The sequence below is a fragment of the Pantherophis guttatus genome, chromosome 6, assembly GCF_059756535.1.
Source record: "Pantherophis guttatus breed Tessera chromosome 6, ASM5975653v1, whole genome shotgun sequence".
Lineage (NCBI taxonomy): Eukaryota > Metazoa > Chordata > Lepidosauria > Squamata > Colubridae > Pantherophis > Pantherophis guttatus.
The window spans coordinates 33,148,208-33,168,795 of record NC_142068.1 but is presented as its reverse complement, the minus strand read 5'-3'; the positions used below and the strand labels follow the sequence as shown (position 1 = coordinate 33,168,795).

The 20,588-nt window shown below is 34.1% G+C and overlaps 1 protein-coding gene across 14 annotated transcripts in view; it reads right to left on the bottom strand.

Moving 5' to 3' along the window:
• The window catches only part of DOCK10 (dedicator of cytokinesis 10), a 166,510-nt gene that overhangs the window by 69,761 nt on the left and 76,161 nt on the right, over window positions 1–20,588 (bottom strand). For all 14 annotated transcript variants that reach the window (XM_060682894.2, XM_034439393.3, XM_060682895.2 and 11 more), the window contains exons 4-10: window positions 15,643–15,725; window positions 12,416–12,488; window positions 11,771–11,890; window positions 11,210–11,344; window positions 1,649–1,832; window positions 872–957; window positions 104–187 (exon numbers count right to left, since the gene is read on the bottom strand). In XM_060682894.2, coding sequence (XP_060538877.2) covers window positions 104–187; window positions 872–957; window positions 1,649–1,832; window positions 11,210–11,344; window positions 11,771–11,890; window positions 12,416–12,488; window positions 15,643–15,725 — 765 coding nt within the window. The remainder of the gene's footprint in view (window positions 1–103; window positions 188–871; window positions 958–1,648; window positions 1,833–11,209; window positions 11,345–11,770; window positions 11,891–12,415; window positions 12,489–15,642; window positions 15,726–20,588) is intronic.

Genomic DNA, 20,588 nt, shown 5'->3' with positions numbered 1-20,588 from the left:
TATGCAATAAAAGCACTTAAAATTACAAGGCTGGTAATTAACTCACTATGCTACTTGCTTTTATTCAACCTTACTTGGAAATTAAAAGGAACATTTTACTTACAGCAATGTCAGGGTCTAAAGAGAAAAGGTTTAGCCGATCTACATTCCGAGATTCTTGAACACTTTTTTCTGTTTCTGTGAGGTACTGCAAAGATAAGAATTCTTTGATATACAATCACTGTGATAGGTAAATGGATAACAGGTAAATAGATGATAGATAATAAAGATGTGTTAGATTATATAGATAGATAGATAATTACATACATACACACACTCACTCACTCACACACACACACACACACACACACACACACACCAATACATATATATATACATATACATATACATACTGTATACTGCTTTTGAGCCAGAGCTGATTCTTGGAAGCTGCCTAAAGAAATTCTTTCATTTTTGTGGCAAACTTTTCAGAAGTGGTTTGCCATAGCTTGCTCTCTAGGGCTGAGAGAAAATGATTGGCCCAAGATCACCCAGCCAATTTTGTGTCTCAGGTGGGACTAGAACTCAAGATATTCTGGTTTATTGTCTGAAGTGTCAGCTACTATACCAAAATGGCTTTGTAATCATTGTCTTAGTTCAAATGATCTGATGTCATTTTTTAATTCTAATATTTTCACCCTAAAATGTGATGGCTTGTAAAAGTAAAGCACCATGATATATCATCACAATAAAAAGATAGCTGATTTTTTGTTTGACATACAGTAGTATGCTTTTAAATGCTAGTAACTTGAAATTTATTTTCAAGTTTTCATGTGGCATAATAATATTTATAATAAAGATTTTTCACCCTGTAACAACAATAATCTCTTACTTTAGCAATATCTGGATGTAAATTATTCTCTGAAGAATCATTTTCCTCTTCAGGGCGGTCATAATTCATGCAAATGTCTTCAGAATCTTAAATACATACACACATTCAAAAGAGTAAAGATTATTTCTTCCATTGTGTCTTACAGATACATTTTAAATCACAGAAAAAGCTTATTGCGTATAGTATTTTAAATCTTTAGAGCCGTGATGGCGAACCTGTGGCACGTGTGCCAGAGGTGGCATGCAGCACCTTCTCTGATGGCACACAAGCCATTGCCCCAGTTCAGCTTGCTGCGGATGCGCGTGCGCCTCCCTCCAGTTACCTGGTCTTTGGGTATTTGCCGCGGGGGGCAGGGTGCATGTGGGGGGACCACACGCGCATGCGCATGCGGATCTGGGCGCATGCAAGGACCATGCACGCATGGGCAGGGGCCGTGCACGCATTGCATTTTGGAGGTTTTGGCGTTCGTGAGTGCATTCGCATGCACGCGCATGCGCTTTGGGCATTTGATCCGGAAAAGATTAGCTATCACTGCTTTAGAGAATGAATGCTATATGGTTTCCTGACATAGTATGTGTAATAAAAGAAGGTTAAAATAAAATGCATTCAAGAATAGCTGGCACCATGGGGATCTTTGTAGCTTAAAAACAAAAATATTTAACAGTATGCATTGATCTATAATGGGATTCAAAACACCTGGAGATTTAAATACATAATGCCTCATGAAGTTTAAATTTTTAATTCTTTATTGTGAATGATTAAAAAAAATCTACTTACCAAACCTCACATCACTGATGTCAGCACTTTTCCTCTCTTGAATGGACCCTTCTGGATTTATCTGAAGGATTTTGTTGAGAGTAAAAATCCATTCATCCATATCTTGCTCATTTTCAGCTGCCAGCACAAAGTATGTCAAGTCATTCATTTTCAGCTCAAAGGCATGTTTCCGAAGCCTATTATTCTATTGGTTGTAGAGAAGAAAGAAAGAAAGAAAGAAAGAAAGAAAGAAAGAAAGAAAGAAAGAGAAAGAGAAAGAAAGAAAGAAAGAAAGAAAGAAAGAATTGTTACAGCAATGAAATGTGGCAAATTCCATGTTAAATGATTAAATACTTCCATAAGTTGTGTTATTTAGGAAATGCTAATATGTTATTTAGGATAATTCTCACTGAAATAAGAGTGAATATTTTCTTTAACCATTATGCATTTTACAAATAGGAAGACTTCTAATGAAAAAAAAAAAGATCCTTTAACACAGGGACATGAATTCAACAGTGTGTTTTCCAAGGCCTTGTACCAAGAGGATTGGAACGTTACTCATTTGCACTAATAAGGTTTCAAATATTTTGATTATGGTATATAAAGGATGTATAAACATACTAACTTTATCTTTGTAATACCCTGTTGTTTTCTTTTGTCTTTTTTCTCACAGGACCCATGCCATTCATTCATTCATTCATTCATTCAATTCATTCATTCATTCATTCATTCAATTCATTCATTCATTCATTCATTCATTCATTCATTCATTCATTTATTTATTTATTTACTTATTTATTTATTTAGATTTATATGCCGCCCTTCTCCGGAGACTCAGAGTGGCTTACAGTGCGTTAAGCAATAGCCTTCATACTTTTGTATATTTATACAAAGTCAGCTTATTGCCCCCACAAACTGGGTCCTCAATTTACCTACCTTAGAAAGGATGGAAGGCTGAGTCAACCTTGAGCCTGGCGAGATTCGATCTTACTTTAATTGCAGACAGCTGGTGTTAAATTACAGTGCTTCTGTCTGTTGAGCTAAACCAGGCTCCTTTATAAGGTCACTGTTTATATTTATAAGGTCACTGTTCATCTAATTTTTCCTAGACATGTTCTTTCTATGGGTTCTAAGTCTCTATCTCATCATATTTGCTGATATATATTTTTTTATAAAAGCCAAGAGTCTGCTCTTTCCCTATTGGATAAAGTAGTGTTTCTTAACCTTGACAACTTTAAGATGTTTGAACTTCAACTCCCAAAAGAGTGGTAGGAGTTGAAGTCTACACAATTTAAAGTTGTTAAGGTTGAAAACAGTGTGAAAAAGCAACCACACACTTTTGTTAGCTGCTTGTCTTCCCCATCTTGAAATTTACTTGGAGGACTGAGATGATGATCTGGTTGTGCTGTTAGAAATGTCTGGTGGTGATGGTGATGGTGATGTGCTTGTAGGTGGGGTTTGTAGCTCTAGATTTCTGGCAATTATGGTGAGATTCTTCTCTGGGGCTGAGTCAAGTTAAAGATGCTCCTTTGTACATCACCAAAGCTGCTTATTCATGCATGCTACTTTATAAATATGATTCATTTAGACACACCAGAATATCTTCACATTCATACAAATATATACAATTTTTTTGTTTCCTAATTTTATTAGTTTTGTTTGTGAAAAGGCTAGTTATGCTATGAATAGAATATATCAATAATGTTGTCAGAGAAATTAATGACTCCATTCTGGTAAATAGAACATGAAGATTATTTGATTTCAGCAATCTCTTCTCATCTATTTCTAGGTTTACTTTAGATGTGCTCCAGAAACAGAAGTTTTTGTGGTGCATGAGTTATAGTGGAAATGGGAGAACATAGAAAGCCTTCTTCCTCTCTATTTCACAAATAGATGACTTCTATTGTCATGGAAAGTTTAGTATGATACCATTTAGTATTTACCACATAAGCAGCAGCATGTGTGTGCCTGTACATATATGTTTCCTGCATACACATTGACACACACACACACATATATAAGTTAAAAGTATTTACTATGGTGTGTATGTGTATATGTGTGTGTGTGTGTGCCTAAATAGCATAATTTTTGATATAAAAGCAATGCATATTTCATTCTCAAATGTCTTCTTTTTGGAACGTTCAATATAGTAATCCTACCGCTAAGATTTCAGAGTCATATTATCCAAAAAAGTTAATCAAATAGTTTTTTCTGATTAGTATATTGCTAAATGGAAGTTACCAAGGGGAAAGAACTGTTGTATCTGAAATTGTTTCCACTCTTGCTTAGACTGGCTGAAATTTATTACTCTGAAGACACAAATGAATTCATATTCATTAGTTTTAGGCATACCAAACTGTATTCAGAGGAGTGCTAAAATAACTTCATTTAGTCAATTTACAGAAGAAAATAGAAAACAAATATTGAAACACATGCAAGCGAAGCAACATGCTACTATTTTAGATAGAAACATAGAAACAATGATGACTGTTGATATTATAATGCCTTAATTAATCGGTTGCTGATTTCACTGGATCCCTTATAACCATCTTCTTTACAGCTCTTGTTATCTTATGCAAATATTTTTTCCCAAGCAAAAGCTCTAAAGAAAGAGCTCCTTTTAAATCTGTCCTCAGATTATTTTCCCTTCATCTCATGTTATTCAGAAGAAACAAGAAAACATCTTTGTCTATTTTATTTTCTTGAAGGTTAAAAAAAGTCTCTCAGGAATTCAAATACTACTTGAGATTCATATACACACAGACATGCATAAAAGCCAGACATCCTAATTTTTGCTGCATTAAATGCAATGTAACTAGAAATATCTTCAAAGCAATTAAGCAGAAGGCAGGAAATCTATGTCTCCATCCGGAAAAAGTTAATTACTTAGTACTGTTAATCTGTTATCCTTTAATGCAGGTCTAAGGAATTTTTTGGCAGCTTGGTATCATTTACTATTTTCAATGCCAGAGGCAAGACAGAGTGAGAAAATTAATGACATCATAAAAATAAATCAGATATTTTTTCATAGATAGTTAATTATTGTAATTTTTTATATACAAAATTTATTTAGGGCATAGCAAACTTTCTTATTTTATGTTTCTACTGGAAACTGGTAAGAATTTTTTTGCAGTATGTTTCATGGAAAAGTTAAGGAATAAGATGTTCAAGGACATTTTTTGATCTACAGTTACTGGATTGCCCATGCTTTGCTAAAGACAAGGAAGAAAAGACACAATTACACTTGTATACCATTGTTGACTCTAGAATTGAAGCGTGCTGCAGCTGCCAAAAAAGCTAATGTAGGCTTAGGCCTAGGCTTCATCAACAGAGGGATAGTATTAAGATCATTTGGAGTGTTAGTATCACTTTATACTGCATTGGCATAAGACCACACTTGTAATCAAGGATGAAATCCAGCAGGTTCTAACAGGTTCTGGAGAACCGGTAGCGGAAATTTTGAGTAGTTCGGAGAACCGGCAAATACCACCTCTGATTGGCTCCAGAGTGGGTGTGGGAATGGAGATTTTGCAATAACCTTCCCCTAGAAGAGAAGGGAATGGAGATTTTGCAGTATCCTTCCCCTGGAGTGGGATAGGAATGAAGATTTTGCAATATCCTACCCCTGCCACGTCCACCAAGCCACACCCACAGAACTGGTAGGGAAAAATTTTGGATTTCACTCCTGCTTGGAATACTGGATCCAGTTTTTGGTCATAACAATAGAAAAAAGATGTTGAGACTCTAGAAAGAATGCAAAGAGCTACAAAGATAATAGGGGACTGGAGGCTAAACTGTATGATGAATGGTTGGGGAAACTGAGAATGTCTAATCCAATAAAGAGAAGAATTATGGGTGACATGATAGCAATCTTTCAATATTTGTGAAGTTGTCACAGAGAGGAGAGGGTCAACCTATTCTCCAAACTCTTTTATTCTGTATTCTGTCAATAGCAGCCCTGTGAGGTATGTTCATCTTGGAGAGAGAGAGAGCTCTAATTTTAGAAGCTTTGTGTGGGGAAATGTGGCAGTGTGCCTGATGACAAATAATGACTATTAAATGTTAAAAGAGGGCAGAGATGCCAGATGATGTGCACCTTTTCATATCCTTTTAATCTTTCAGAGTTCTCCATAAAAATTATTGTAGTAGTTGAGCTTTTCTCTGAACATTGGAAAAGCAAACATTTTTAAAAGACAATTTTAAAATTAATCTAGTGCATGAATGCTTATTGTGCAAATGTGCATATGGGTCCTTTAACAGCTGCACTCCTTATTTCTATAGTTTTGTTCGGAAGTCTATATTTTCACACATATACACAAACGCATGCACACAATGTTGAATAGAATCTTGGTGACAAAAACCTTCAGGAGATTCCTTTGATGTTTTGTTCCAGTGCCTGAAGGCTGTTGGAGTCTGGATTGGGTGAAATAGGCTGAATCCCAAAAAGAGTTGTTGTTTCTCTATCAAGGTACTTGTTAGCGTTCCAGAAAACCCGCAAAGGTTTACGTCCCAGTAAAGACGCGGAAGCAGGCATTTTCCAAAATTCTCTTTACTAGAATAGGTAAACTGGCACATCTGGGAAATCCCGAATCTGAAAAGCCCGGGCTTTCCTTCAGCAATGCAATCTCCCAAAGCCATCCCCCTTCTCCCCAGTCAATCACATGCTCCAATCAACGTCCGATCCACCTCAACCCAGCCCCTGACCTTGACCGATAGGAAGAATGCTATTATGTCTACTAATTCCCCTCTCCTCAATCCCCCCTCCTGCTTTCCCACACATGAGGACGTGGCAGCATTGAAGCTTCCGGCCTAATATGGCTACCAAGGCTGATAGTACTCTTGACAATTACAGGGTTCTTGAAGTATTGGCACTGTCTCTGAAAAGCCCTTGATTTAAGGGCCCCCAGATTCCCAACTACTGCTTCCTGGGCAGGCAGTGGCTTTGTTAAGAGACGACACATGTCTGAAACATTATCAGCAGGTTCAATAGTATGGTTTGCACCTGCTTTCTATTACACAGAACTGTCAAATATTTGCTTAAAAATTGCTTTCAGTTTAACATGTTGGAAAGTCCCATGTAAAACTATTCAATTAAGACAGCTGCTTAGACACTTGATAAATATTTTCAGCTGCTGCCAGCTGAAGAGAGCAGCTGGATCCTATGTAATTCTTCCCCTAAACTGATCTAACAGTATAGCAAAGGAAAGGAAAACTGAACCACAAAGTTTCTCACAAACAGTTCCAAAACTGGTAGCTTGCAACATATTTATCTACTCTATCCTTTTTGTACATTTGAAGAATGAAGGTGCAGCTCAACTTTGAAAACAATCCAAAATGACTGCTCTTTGAAAATTTCCGAATTTGTCAGAAATTGCAAGAATTCTACAATATTTAAATTTTGGGAGTAAAGTGTTCTATTCAGTGGGAAAACACTGAATTGGTGCAATTTGATTTCCTTCAGTCTTTCATATTTCCAATTCCATTTTAACTTCTGTTGAAATGGAATTGTTATAAGTTTCAATGGGTTAAAATAAATGATACAAATGAAGAAGAAAAGCTACTAGGGCAAAATCATGGATGGGGAGGAGGGAATGCTTTTCCTGCTCTAAATTTTTCACTGTTTTATTTACTTTTATTTTAGTATTTATGAACTGATTATGTATAAATAAGAAGTATAGATAAAATATCTATACTTTATATAAAAGTATAGATAAAATATCAAAATAATGAAACTTAAGCATAAAAAGTAAAAAAAGTTTTAAAAATTAAGATAAAAACAAAATGTTATTCAAAATGAGTCAAAAGAGTTTGAAAATTAATCATTAGTATTAACTTGATAAAAGTATGAAGTATTAATTTACAGATTTAAATGTAGAGCAGGGCTGTCAAACTCCAGGCCCATGGGCTGGATACGTCACACACTGGCCACACCCATGCCCGGTTTAGTGAAGGGGAAAAAAGTCCCGATATGTCATGTGATGCTGCCATGACAACATGAGTTTCACATCCTTGCTGTGGCGTCTCTGCATGGTAACTATATGGATAAATGAGTCTGATAAAGATTCCAGTTTCTGGGTAAGTTGTAGAAGGAAGGTGATGTTTTAAGTTTGCCTCCATCCCTGCAACAAGCATTCTCTATGGAAAGATACAGAGAGAGAGGACACTAAAGTAGAATTAGAAGTAGTAGAGCAGACATCAGTCAGAAATGTCAGTTTGCAAGACGGTATCTGATGGCAAAGTATTAGGTAGCATTTGCATGGTTGAATGAATAATTCATTTTTTAAAAATATATAAAATAGAAGTAACCACACACAAAATAGTGACTACATTGTCTCTAATTTATCAAGGAATTATTATTTTAGCTGTATGGTTTACATCTGATTGCAAAACAACAGAATTTAAACCAACAAAGTCCATTATAATAAAATATAAGATGACTCATTTCTGCAAATAAAATCTGCAAAGTATCTGTAAAACTACAAAGCATATCCCTCATATTTAACCTACTCTAAGTCTGTTGACTTTTTAAAGAAATGTCAACATTTTTGACAGTAAAAATAAAATGAAATCTGTCAAGTTTATTGGAAGGTTAATATTGTAAAGGAAGAATATCTGTGTGCTTGTTTAGGGAAGGGTTTTTCCACTCCAATTTCAATGAAGAAAGGGATTATAATGAATGTCCTGTCTAATGATCTAATATCATAGGGAAACTGATAGAGAAGGAAACACACTAACTGAAAGGAGCCAAGACTTGGTCAATCTATAAACGAATGCACAAATAGCATTCCAAAACAAGGAATACTGGATTAATACTGTACATGTTGAAGTGTTTTTCATGTTTATGAAATGGTTCAAATTCAACAGCAGAATGTGATTGAACTTTTTTTTAAAAAAAGTGTTTTCTTGTTGTGCATTATAAATATAGTATAGCAAGTAGTCAGCATCTTTAAAGGAATAAAAGATGAAATGCAAAAGCTTCACATTCCCAAATATTTAGCAAAATGTTTCCTTCTGCAGCAAAGTTAATAGACAATTTTTAAAATGCATTTTTTTAAAAAAAGAGAACTGAGCTCTTTCCTACATTTAATTTAAACTTCAACATTAGAACATGCAAAAAGAATGTCAGAAATACCACATCAGATAGGTTGCAGCAGCTACCCCAGACTTGGATCAGTTTATATTAGAGATGGAATTACCCATTCCTTAAACCACACACTAATTTGAGTGATTACTCTTCTTCAATTTTTATACTGTATGAGTTTGTTTTAGTCTAGTTCTTCTGATAATATGAGGATCAGCTATTAATACAGATTTCTTAAGAACTGATTTTATTCCATGTATTTAATAGTAGAATTAAGTAACATTTCAAGAATTATTCATCTTTGAATAATACTGGGGGGGAGGGAGGTAATGCCCCAAGAAATAGGTAAGACCTGGAGAAAAATTAGATAAAGCTAGACAAAAATATTAAACTTAATTTAAATGTAATTAAAATCTGATCACATTAATTAAATATGGTCAATATGTTAATTTAATGATTTAATAAGAAATATAAAAGTCAATAGCAACTACTTTTAACTACAAAGGAAGCACAAAAAAGGTAAGAGAGAATATTTGAAAAGTAATAAAACATGCTGAAAAGAAGACAGAAAAACTAAAGCATCTTTCACTGGAGAAAAAAATTGACAAACTGAAGATGGATTTTTGTCAAGGTATTAACTAAAAGGCTTTTAAAATGAATGTTATCCAACTCTTAACAGGACAAAACAGGACAAAACTTTATTAATGGTAATAAACTACCATTAATTAGAATTAAATGATATACCACACTATCCTTTGGTATATGCTATAAAAATGGATTTTTGCTATTTGATGAGTGGCAGTAGACACCAGTTATGGAGGTATTATAGGTTAGGCACCAGTTTCCAAAACATTTCTTGGCACAATTTAAAATACTGATTGCTGGTTTTAATTTATACAGCTCTAAATGGCTTGGCACCAAGTATAGTGTATTTGATTTGTATTTGATTTACTTATGTACTGCTAAGGGTGTTGTACTTTCAGTAATATAAAAATTAAATCCTAAATAAATAACTGTGCAATGTTTATAGAAGAAATAAAAAAACAATCTTTGAACATAATACCCTTTGGATTCTTTTACAAAATTCTATCCTTTTTAGCAATTAGAAGAAAGCATTTTTACAAGCAAACTAGGTAAAACCTGTACTGCATTTTATGTAGTTGAAAGCTATGAATACCAGTTATAACTAAGTTAGATACTGTAATGAATCAGAAGCAATGCATGGGATCAGGAAATATTTGCGTTTTTTCTCTCCATTTGGCAAAGGCAAATAGGGTACAGTTTTAAAATGTAAACATGATCTGGAAAATCTCATTAGGCATGCGTTAAAAAGCTATTTTGGTAGCTTTTCTGTGTAATTGAAATGAGAAATGGTTATGCACACTGATTTCTGTATGCACACCAGAATTATCTCAAAAGTCTCTCATTTGTTCAGTCTGGGCCATTTTACCTAGAACTCATTCTTTTAAAGAAGCACATAGACCCACATCAGGGGTGATAAGATTGTTTAGATCGGTTAACAGAACTCCCAGCAAAAGAGCATGGATAATTCAACAGAAGTCAACTTTTATTCTCTAACAGAGAAACAGGAGAAACAAAAGCTGGACTTTTGAATTGAAATAATGAGAGAAGGGTTTTGTTTTTGTTTTGTTTTGTATAAAAGGGCTTTTCTATTATTGGGATTCAGAAAAAGCGAACCTGATCTTGTGTTTGAAGTCTGTCTCAGGATTACCGTTCTGGCAGAATCGAACTCGATATTAACTTCAAAAATTCAACTATTCAACAAAAAAATGCAAAGGTTTTTTTTTTTAGACTAAGGAGCTTTATTAAACTGTTCATACAAAAACAAAGCATCATGTGCCACATTTAAGATGCCACGAGAAATTTTGTTCATGAAAGAAAAGCCAAACTGGCAATTTTAAGATATACCGGTATTCCATTTTGTATATTAAAATTCCATTTAAAGGAGTAAAAATTCATAAGTTGCTGTACTCTAAGAAATGTGATAATGAAAGAAGATGAATCTTAGAATATACTGTTCAACATTCTGCACAGAGTCGGTCTTGGAAATATGGCTATTCTTTTAGATGACAAACATGGATAGGTGGAAGGAGATTAAAATACAGAAAGTTGTTCAGAGACTGAAAAATGAAGGAAATTTTTGATTTATGAATATTTGCTAAGAAAAAAAGCCCTGTTTGTTTTTGGTATGTGGCATAATTGAAGCCTTTTTATTTATACATATAGAAAAATTAACTAGGATGAATGTTTTTATTTTTACAATGAAAAGCTGGGAAACAGCATAGGAAGTACTGTATGGGCAATGAGAGGTTCTGAACATAACATATTGTACAATGTGTTTAGAAGAGAAGGGATATTTATAAGGATTCTAGTCTTCAAGAGCAAAGAACTGTTAAAATTAAAAATGGTTGACAAAATGCAATGGCAATAAAGACACTCATACAGTAAATGTAGCCATATTTTGAAAACTGCTGACTTACCTGTACCACCCCTGTACAGGAATCCAAAAAGATGCAGCCTTTGGGCTCTTTTGAGATCTTTTCATCTTTATAAAAGTTCATTATGTACGAGTGGTCTGACAATTGTGTTAGTTGAAAATAGCGCTTTTTGAACGACTATGTGAAAAATAAGAAACAGAATTGGCTGTAACACAAATCATTTCTGACCAGATCCTTAATTCATAAAAAACAGAAAATGAAACACCACTAATAATCACAAAGAACAATAATCTTTGAATGACAATGGAACTGGCCACTTTAACATTGCAACAATACACATGCTTATTTCGCACCATCCATTGAATTTAGTACAGCTTATGTCTAGGTAAATAGTCATATTACTGCTGAAACAGTTTCATTAATTACATTTTGGAGCTAAGCAAACAAGTGAAAATACAAAGAAAAAAATGATGAGAATTAAATCAGAGGACAGATATTAAACAATGAAAAGGAGTTTGGTATCAGGCGTCTTCTGATTTTTTTTGTCAACAGAAACTAACATTGCTTTCCTTTTACAATAGAAAATAGTAGTAATTTTCTTACCCGAACTGTAATGCTATTATTTACTGTGCTATTAAAATTCCCCTTATAAAGCCAGCCAGATTTGAAAACTCCAGTTCCTCCTCCTCCACCGCCTTTCGAAGATGAGTGAGATGTTGTATCCTGATCGAAAGACATTAATACTCTTTGATTTTTTTTTGTTTCCTTCAAGATAAAAACTCAGAAAATGCTGAGATTTTTATAGCTATGCACTTTCTAATAATGGTAACACCTCTCAGAACTGGTAGATATATGATTTTCTTTAGAAAATGTGTTTCCTTTCAAAAACTGAAAATGTATTTATTTATTCAACAAATTTATATAGCTATCCATCTACCAGAACAAGAACAACAATACTTAGGGAAAAAATAAATTTTAAAAACCCACATGAAGTATATATATATATATTATATAGTTCCATCCTGGGTTTCATTAACATCCTGGCCACAGCGTTGGAGAAAAGCTGGACTTTATGGTAGACCAAAAAGTTTCAGGTGGTTTGATTTTCCAAGGGCAGGAACTGTAATAAAGAAGGCATACAGTACTTCTTAAGCCACATCACATGACACTGCTGCGAATTGGCCCTTCCCTGCTAGGTCTAGAATCATTTAGGAATAATCAAGTGAAAGTGGACAGTCATATGCTTACTTCATCCTTGTCAACATCTTCATGATCAATTTCAAAAGAATGTGAAGGAAGTTTCTCTGGTCTGTATTCATGCCTAAGGAAGAACATTTTTTAGTAGTGCTGCTAATATATGTGCAAAAATATTTTGCTACATCATAAAGAACTATAGAGCTGTGGTTGTACAAAATGAAGTATTGAAAACTAACTATGCCCACTCCCAAGAGTTCGATCTTGATTGGCTCAAGGTTGACTTGGCCTTCCATCCTTCTGAGGTCGGTAAAATGAGGAGTCATATTGTTGGCAGTAATATGCTGATTCTGTAAACCACTTAGAGAACACTGTAAAGCACTATGAAGTAGCATATAAACCTAAGTGCTATTGCTATTGCTATATCACTGATTACTTACAAGAATTAAAAATGTAGAGTGAAACCCAACAAGGCACAACATATAATAGTTTAATTTCATAACACAACGTAACAACATAAAAATAGAACTGGTCTACACGAGAAATGGATAATCCTTAAGTGGATCTCTAGTTGCATCCTATATTGAATTTCTTGCATTGAGTAGGGCATGGGTTACATATCTTAGTGTTAGATATGTGCTTAGTGACTATAATAAAACATAAACCATACAGAAAAGGGACTCAAAATTAGTGATAAAATTATTATCTGAATATATTTGAAGTACGCCTCAGTTGTTTCTAGAGACATTAACAGAAGTGTTAAAAATAAATCCTTAATTAAAATCCAAATGCATTTTATATGGCCTCTTAGCCCATTCTACCTTCTGTGTGGGCTGTCTCATGACTTTCAGTTGCAATGAAAATGTAAGATACAGTGTAATAGTTTTTTTTACAGAAAAAGGCAAACCTTTTAAACCTTTAATTCCCAAGCAAAGCAGAACCCACCACATTAATCAGAAAACATCATGCTACTTTTATGAGTGCAAATGCATTCTGCAACAGAAATGAATACTTTCCTAATGTTTTCCTTAAAATGGTTAGATGGGTCTATGGCTAATGCACTAAAGGTAACTGAGATGACATGAACTTTTCTTCAGTTATTAAATGGGAGATCTCTATAAAATTTGGCCACCCAGTCTGGAAAAATTGTCACAGAAAAATACATGGTTTAAAAGTTCATTATCTAAGAGACCACCTTTTACACAATGAACTTATCTAACTATTAAGATCTGCAGAAGACACTCATTTGAGGGTTCCCTCACTGTCAAATTCGTCTTTCTGACATTGGGCAGAGAGTCTTCCAAGTTGCTTTCAGGCTATGGAACGTATTTAATTTGGGAATTGCATTGGGCCTCCACTTTCTTAGCTTTCACAACATATGTAATCCTGCAAGCCTTTCATCAGGCTTTTAACTTTGATTGATTCTGGATTCTGTACTTCACCCTGAGTTTTTGCTGGGGTAGAAATATGTATCATAAATTGAACGATATTGCAATCTATCCATTTTACAGATATCTATCATAGAGATTCAGAGAAGAAACTAAACAAGAATTTGCTTTTCTCATCTGGGTAAATGATGTTGACTAGGGGAATAACAGCCAGAATTATTATTGAATTGCAGTTGAGATATTTGATTAAATATTTAATTAAACTATATTTCAAAGAACATGTGTTATAGAATAATTCTCACTAAGGTCATGTGCCTTTAGTTAACTATTGCACAAGTTGGACTAAGTAAAATCAACATAACAAATCAATAGATTTGGGATCTCAATTATGCATTTTAATTTTAATAAATGCAAATTAATGTGTAGTTTTAACACATTTCTTGTCAAGTGGCAAATGATTCATGCTTTTTTTCTTATGTTTTGAAAAAATGACAGTATGGATTATGGTTGCCATTTTATGAATTATTGAAGTGTTACTTCCTGATACCAAAAAGACCATCTCACTACTATTGCTAAATTATGTTAGAAACATTGAGTTTTATTTAGTCTTAATTTCAAACACTTTTAATGCTAAAATAGAATGAAGAGTTGTTTCTTCCTTTTAAGAATGCAGTTTGCTTAAAAAAAAAAAGCCTCAGGAATTGGCTATTAATGGAAGTCCTATGCTGGTTGCTAAACACATGTCTGAATCATAGAATGCAAAGTGAACTAAGTACTTCTTAGATTTTACTTCTCAGTTTACAGGATAAAACATCAAGCATAAATTGGGTCCTTAAAATCTATGCCAGACTTTTTGTCTCCAAATGAGCCACATTATTTGCTTGCTTCCTCATAAATGTATTTTTAGAAAAGTAGAAGCTTCCTATCTATTAAAATATGCTTCTAAGCATAGCTGACTGCTTTAATCTATATTTCTTTCTGTGTATTGGCTAATACAATTTGCCTCCAGATATGGAAACAATTGAATCATCCAAGTATAATGTTTCAAATTTCAGTTATACCACCATCATAATACAACTGCCCAATTCTAGTTCATATTATTCTTGTTCAAAATTCAAGACAAGGTGTAATTAATATTTTTTAAAATTGAAAGTATTTCAATTAGGCCAATATTTTCTCCATGTGAAAAACAGTTTGCTTTAAAGAATAGCCTCCACCTTCTAGATAAAGCTTTTGTTTTAATAAGAATCTTTACCTTTATAATAAAAGAATTCAGAATATCCTCTTCCGCACAATAGTTTATACAGAACTTTGGAAATAATTTGAAGGGTGTTTTGAAACAGGAAACAAGAAAGAACTTGTCTACAATTCTTTAAAGCCATGATGGTGAACCTATGGCACGCGAGCCGTCGACCCAGTTCAGCTCTGCTGCATATGTGCGCGCACCTCCCGCCAGCAGCTGGTCTTCAGGTCTCTGCCACGCATGCGTGGGAGTTGGGGGCATGTGGGAGCCTGCACGTGCATGTGTAGGGCGTACCTGTGCGGGAGGCGCACATAAATTGTATTTTGAGGGTTCCCTTTGGGCATTCGGTCCAGAAAAAGTTAGCCATCACTGCTTTAAAGCATCAATATTTGTACTTCAGGGTTGAACTGTGGGATCTGTGAGATTTAAATAACTCTTTAAGGCAGCTGCTATCTGATTTTATTTCACTCCAGCACAATTATGCATTTATTAGAAGAATAAGACATGATAACTATAATATGAAATGTTTCCATAATGTAACCTTAGATAATTTATTGGAGACTAAAGGCAATTGTTCTGTGTGACAAAGACAATTATATTTAAACTTAATATTTTAAAAAGAAAAAAAGTAAGAAAGCATAGTGTCTTACTGTGGTAGATGTCTAAAATCTCCTGAATACTGTTCATATTTGTAGTCTACAATATGCCATTGGGAACTGTAATATTTACATGCCTAAAACAATACAGAAGAAAATATTAGATTAAGAAAGAAAAGATTTGGCTGGAATAAAAAGTTGTTTGTATGTAGATGACAAACATACATTTACTCTTAATATATATCTGTTGCCAATATAAGCATTTTATAGATAACTTTCTGTAGCGGAAGTATTTTGGTATGCAATTTATAGACCTAAGAACTGAATGGTAACATTAGCTAAAATAAAAACAATTCAAAAAGGTAATTGTGTTTCAATCCTGGGAAGCGCATATGAGATTAGGTCACTGAACAACACAGTTTAAAAAGGTGTGTATCTGTTTTCCATATAAATTTTGATAAAACAGGCATAGAATCATTAATTGTTGCAATGCCTAACACAGTTTTGTTTTATGAAATAAATTCTAAGCTTTTTCTTATATTTTCAAAAGCATATTGTCTTTGTTTACCTAATGCTACATATTATTTCTGTAAATAATATTTACATTCCACTGAAAGCAATGACAAATCTCCAGTTTTGCTTATAATGTGTATTGTGCCTATAATGCAGTCAGTTGTAATTTAACTGTCATATTTTCTCCCACATAAAAATTACTCAGTTCTACATCACTCCAGAGGTTTTGTTTTCCAGAGTATGAATTGGTTTTTTGAGCCTCTTGAAATCTCTTGTCAGTGTTTTGAAGCATCAATCAAATATAAAATCTGTAGCTCCTTGCAAATCCCTAAAGCAGGCTTGCTCATGATCAGGAAAACTGGAGCTTCTGTCACACATTTTGTATCTAAATGCTATGGAGAATATAGCAGGTTGATGATGACAACCATCTCATTTGTCAACATTCATTTAAAGAAGAAATTTTTATGTTTTCTTTTGCAAGTTATGCAAAAAAAAAAAAATACTACTGTACTTAAATAATGAGGTAACAAACAGACCAAATTTTGTGGTATGCTAAGTATGTACACTGTTATCTAATCATACATGTGGCTGGATCAAGTACAAACTAATGAGGAGTAATAAATTCCAATATTGGTTTGCTGGCATTTCTTTTCTTCCTAAGAAGTGCAATGCAAATTTAATAAAATGCAACAGGAACAAGAACACTTTTCTCTCAGTTTATTAAAAGTTTGGGTTACATCGTATATGTACATTTGATTATCAGTAACATGTACTAACTATCTGAGCATGTGAGAAAGCTCATTCAATGAGTTGGATCTGGAATAGAACAGAACCCACATTTTATTCATTCTCTAGTAGGCGACAGACAAAAAGCACATTATTAAAGAAATAGGCAATTTTCTCCCTCTCTCGCTCTCTCTTTTGCTGATATGTCTGCCGCTGGTTTTATATATGAGACAATGGCACAGTTATGCAAAAGTAGGGAATCAACATAGACTTAATTCTCAATTATATCCTTGCCTGCTTGAATATTTGTAAACAGATTCAAAATTGGCACGTACAATGTATCAGTTCTTACACACTAGTAGAAGGAATTGCATTCATAGAAGTTGTACAGCTTGTATATGCAGAATAAAAAGAACACTCAAACAATATTAACTGCCTTGCTTAAACTTAAAAAAAAGTTTGAAAAATTTCATAGAGCTTCGATTGTTCTGCCATAATGTGCACAAAATGTCTCAGGAAAGCTGTTCTTGCCCGTCTACTTAATTAGAAACTAGAGAGTGCTACAAATCCTAGAAATATAAATAGATAAATTGCTTATCCCACTTAGCATCCTATCGACATTTATAAAATAAAATAAATATAAAGTTGATGTGAGTTGTTATCCTAGGCTTAGATGGAAAAGGCCCCTGGTTCAGAAATTCCCTTTGATATTTTTATAGCATATATGAAACAGGGAGAGAAAAAAACCACCCTACAGATAAATACTGGAAGCACAATTCAAGAACTGAAAATAAAACTAATTATCTTTTTCATGTAAAAACAGCTGTGTTCCTCTACAGATGTGTTAGATTTAATTCTAGACAAAATTGGGTAACAATTTAGGCATCAAATTAGTCCAAGGGTACCAGGTTAGGGATACAAAAAGAAAAGCATATTACAATGGCATATTTGGCTCTATTAACAGCATGTGATCACATATAACCAAAATAAGTGTGATATTAGTTCAATTATTTTGCTTTACTTTGCCTAGAGGCTCATATATCATTTATTTCCAAATATTTTCCTGCAACAGAGTCACAGAACAGTAGCGTACACAGAGCTTTTCAGGATCCGAGCAAAACCTCTCAGATACCTTCCCATCCACACACCCACCTATTGTGAAAATCTCAGCTGCCACCACTCCAAGCCCATGTGAAAGAAATAGCAAGCAGCAAACTAGGTTCAAGTTGGTTACACATTAGGGCTATTAGATCTAGACTGCAAAGATCAGAATGAAGAAGCTTGGCAACAAAGAATAAGAGATTTCTAAACAATATTTCTTATCTGCCATCTAAGCTGGGGTTTTGTTTTCAGATGAATTAATCCTATCACATAGCTATTTCTAGTTCACTACAAAATCAGCTCTGTGCTTCATTGATATCTCTGTCAGTTTTTTGGTCATTGGGATGTGTTTTTTCTCTCCTTTACAAGAGAAGATTGGTGTGGTCACTATGGTTGATAGATGTGGAGGTAGAAACTATGAAGCTGGTGTGGTATATATTTTTTACTTTCTCCTCCCTTTTGCTCTTTTTGTGTGCTACACTCCCACTTGGGATTATGCAACCAGTTTTTCAAGGGCAAAGGGTGACACAAGGAGAGATTGCATGTTTTTCAGAAAAAGATTAATAAATTCATTATATACAAACAGAAAACAAATTCTATAGCAGAGAAGCCTAAATATTATTTTTATGAAATAATGTCTTCATTTCAACGTGTTTAATTCACAAATTAAACAAATTGAGTTTTTGAGAGATGGAGAATTTGATATAAAGCTAATTAAGCAGCAAAGTTCCAGCTCAAATTCCAGACTTAAAGGTAGAAATAAACATTTAACATTTAATATTCAAGACCCAAAGAGAAGAAAATTTCATTTAAATTAATTGTTTTTGACATTCAATTTAATAAAAGATTCAACCAGTGGCTATCATGGGGAAATATTAGAGGCCTGCTGTTTCTTCATTTTTGGCAAATTTGATGGAAATAATGAGAACAGTAAACAACACTAATTCTTTCAACTGGTTAACCTCAAAGATTAGAAATCACTACAATAACACTTCAAGTATCTCCTCCAAAACATGATTAAGCCAGAAAGAGAAGGATGTGGGATTTGTACAGCAATTTGAAGCCTGCAGTACAGCAGGCTTCAAATTGCCCATTATCACAGAGATATTGTGATGAACCAAAGCAGGAAGTGTACTTCTGTACCTTAAAAATAATATATTTCAAAACCAATTTAAAAGTAAGCTCTCACTAAATTTTGCAGAATCTACTACTCTCTGACTTCCAGCTGTTCTAAGGTTTTCACTGTCAAGATTAATCTTTCTGACTATGAAACAACATATGCTGTTTGTGCAATGCCACTTAATTTAAGTATTTTAATTTAATTTAATTGCAGTTTTAATTTGCATAACCAGAATATTTTAGAGCATTTCTTCTGTTTTTTGTTGAGATATCTCACCGCTTTTTGAGATTACTTGGAACCTGAGAGAGAGGTGACTACAGCCTCAATACCAAACATACAAGATCTTGCTTATTTTTTTCTTTATGAGACTGCAAGGTGTACTTGGAGCAGAATGTTTGGCAAGAAATGTTAATACTATTTCTATTATAAATGAGAGAGACATTTTGTGTCAGAAATAGAAGGAAAATCAAAGAAGACGGAATAAAATAAAACAAAGAAATATAGCTTATCTGGGAAATGCCACATGACGCACATAGCTTCAGATCAGATGTGGGTTTCAGCAGGTTCTGACCAGTTCTGGAGAACCAGTAGCAGAAATTTTGAGTAGTTCGGAGAACCAGTAGTAAAAATTCTGACTGGCACCACCCCCATCTATTCTCTGCCTCCCAAGTCCCAGCTGATCGGGAGGAAATGGGGATTTTGCAGTAACCTTCCCCTGGATTGGGGAGGGAATGGAGATTTTACAGTATCTTTTCCCTAGAGTGGGCTGGGAATGGAGATTTTACAGTATCATTCCCCTGCCACACCCACCAAGCCACACCCACCAAGTTTGTAAAAAATGTTTGAAACCCACCACTGCTTCAGATATATGAAATAAGATATATGGAATTATTAAAATAATGGAATATTTTATTATGAGAACATACTAGGAACAGTGATGAAACTCAGAATATCCTCATTCTGAACTTTGGCAATTATGGCCACCACAATAAAAGGAAAGAAAACCCTAGTACAACTAATATTTTGTGCTGAGGCAAAGCTTTGTGTTGGCTATATAGATACAGACCTGAAGATGATACGTGGAATATGTGCCTACAGTTTAAGCAGAGAATTTAAATACTATATCCTGGCATAATTCCATTAATCAAATTCCCACTGAAATCATAATTCCCTTTACCATTGCATCATGACTCTCACACCTCACATGGCTCTATGGAAATCTTCAGTTGAGCTGTAACCTTGTCAGTTTGCAATATTTTCCAGATAAAAAAATGTGTCGATTCTACTCTGAAATGAATCTCTATTCTAAGAAAGACAGTGAAGCCAGAACTGGCCTTGCTACTATGCTGAGCATCAGTTTTTGAAGTTTTCAAGGTCCAGATTGTTTCGCTGAAGATCACAGCAAGAAACAGGATACTTTGTCAAAGTCAGCCCTTGCTAACTCAGGAATTCAGCAAAACCAAGAAAACAGCTTCCATAAGTGTACAAAAGTCATAATGTGTGAAGCTCTTCTATCGAACTCTTATTTGGGGTCTTAATT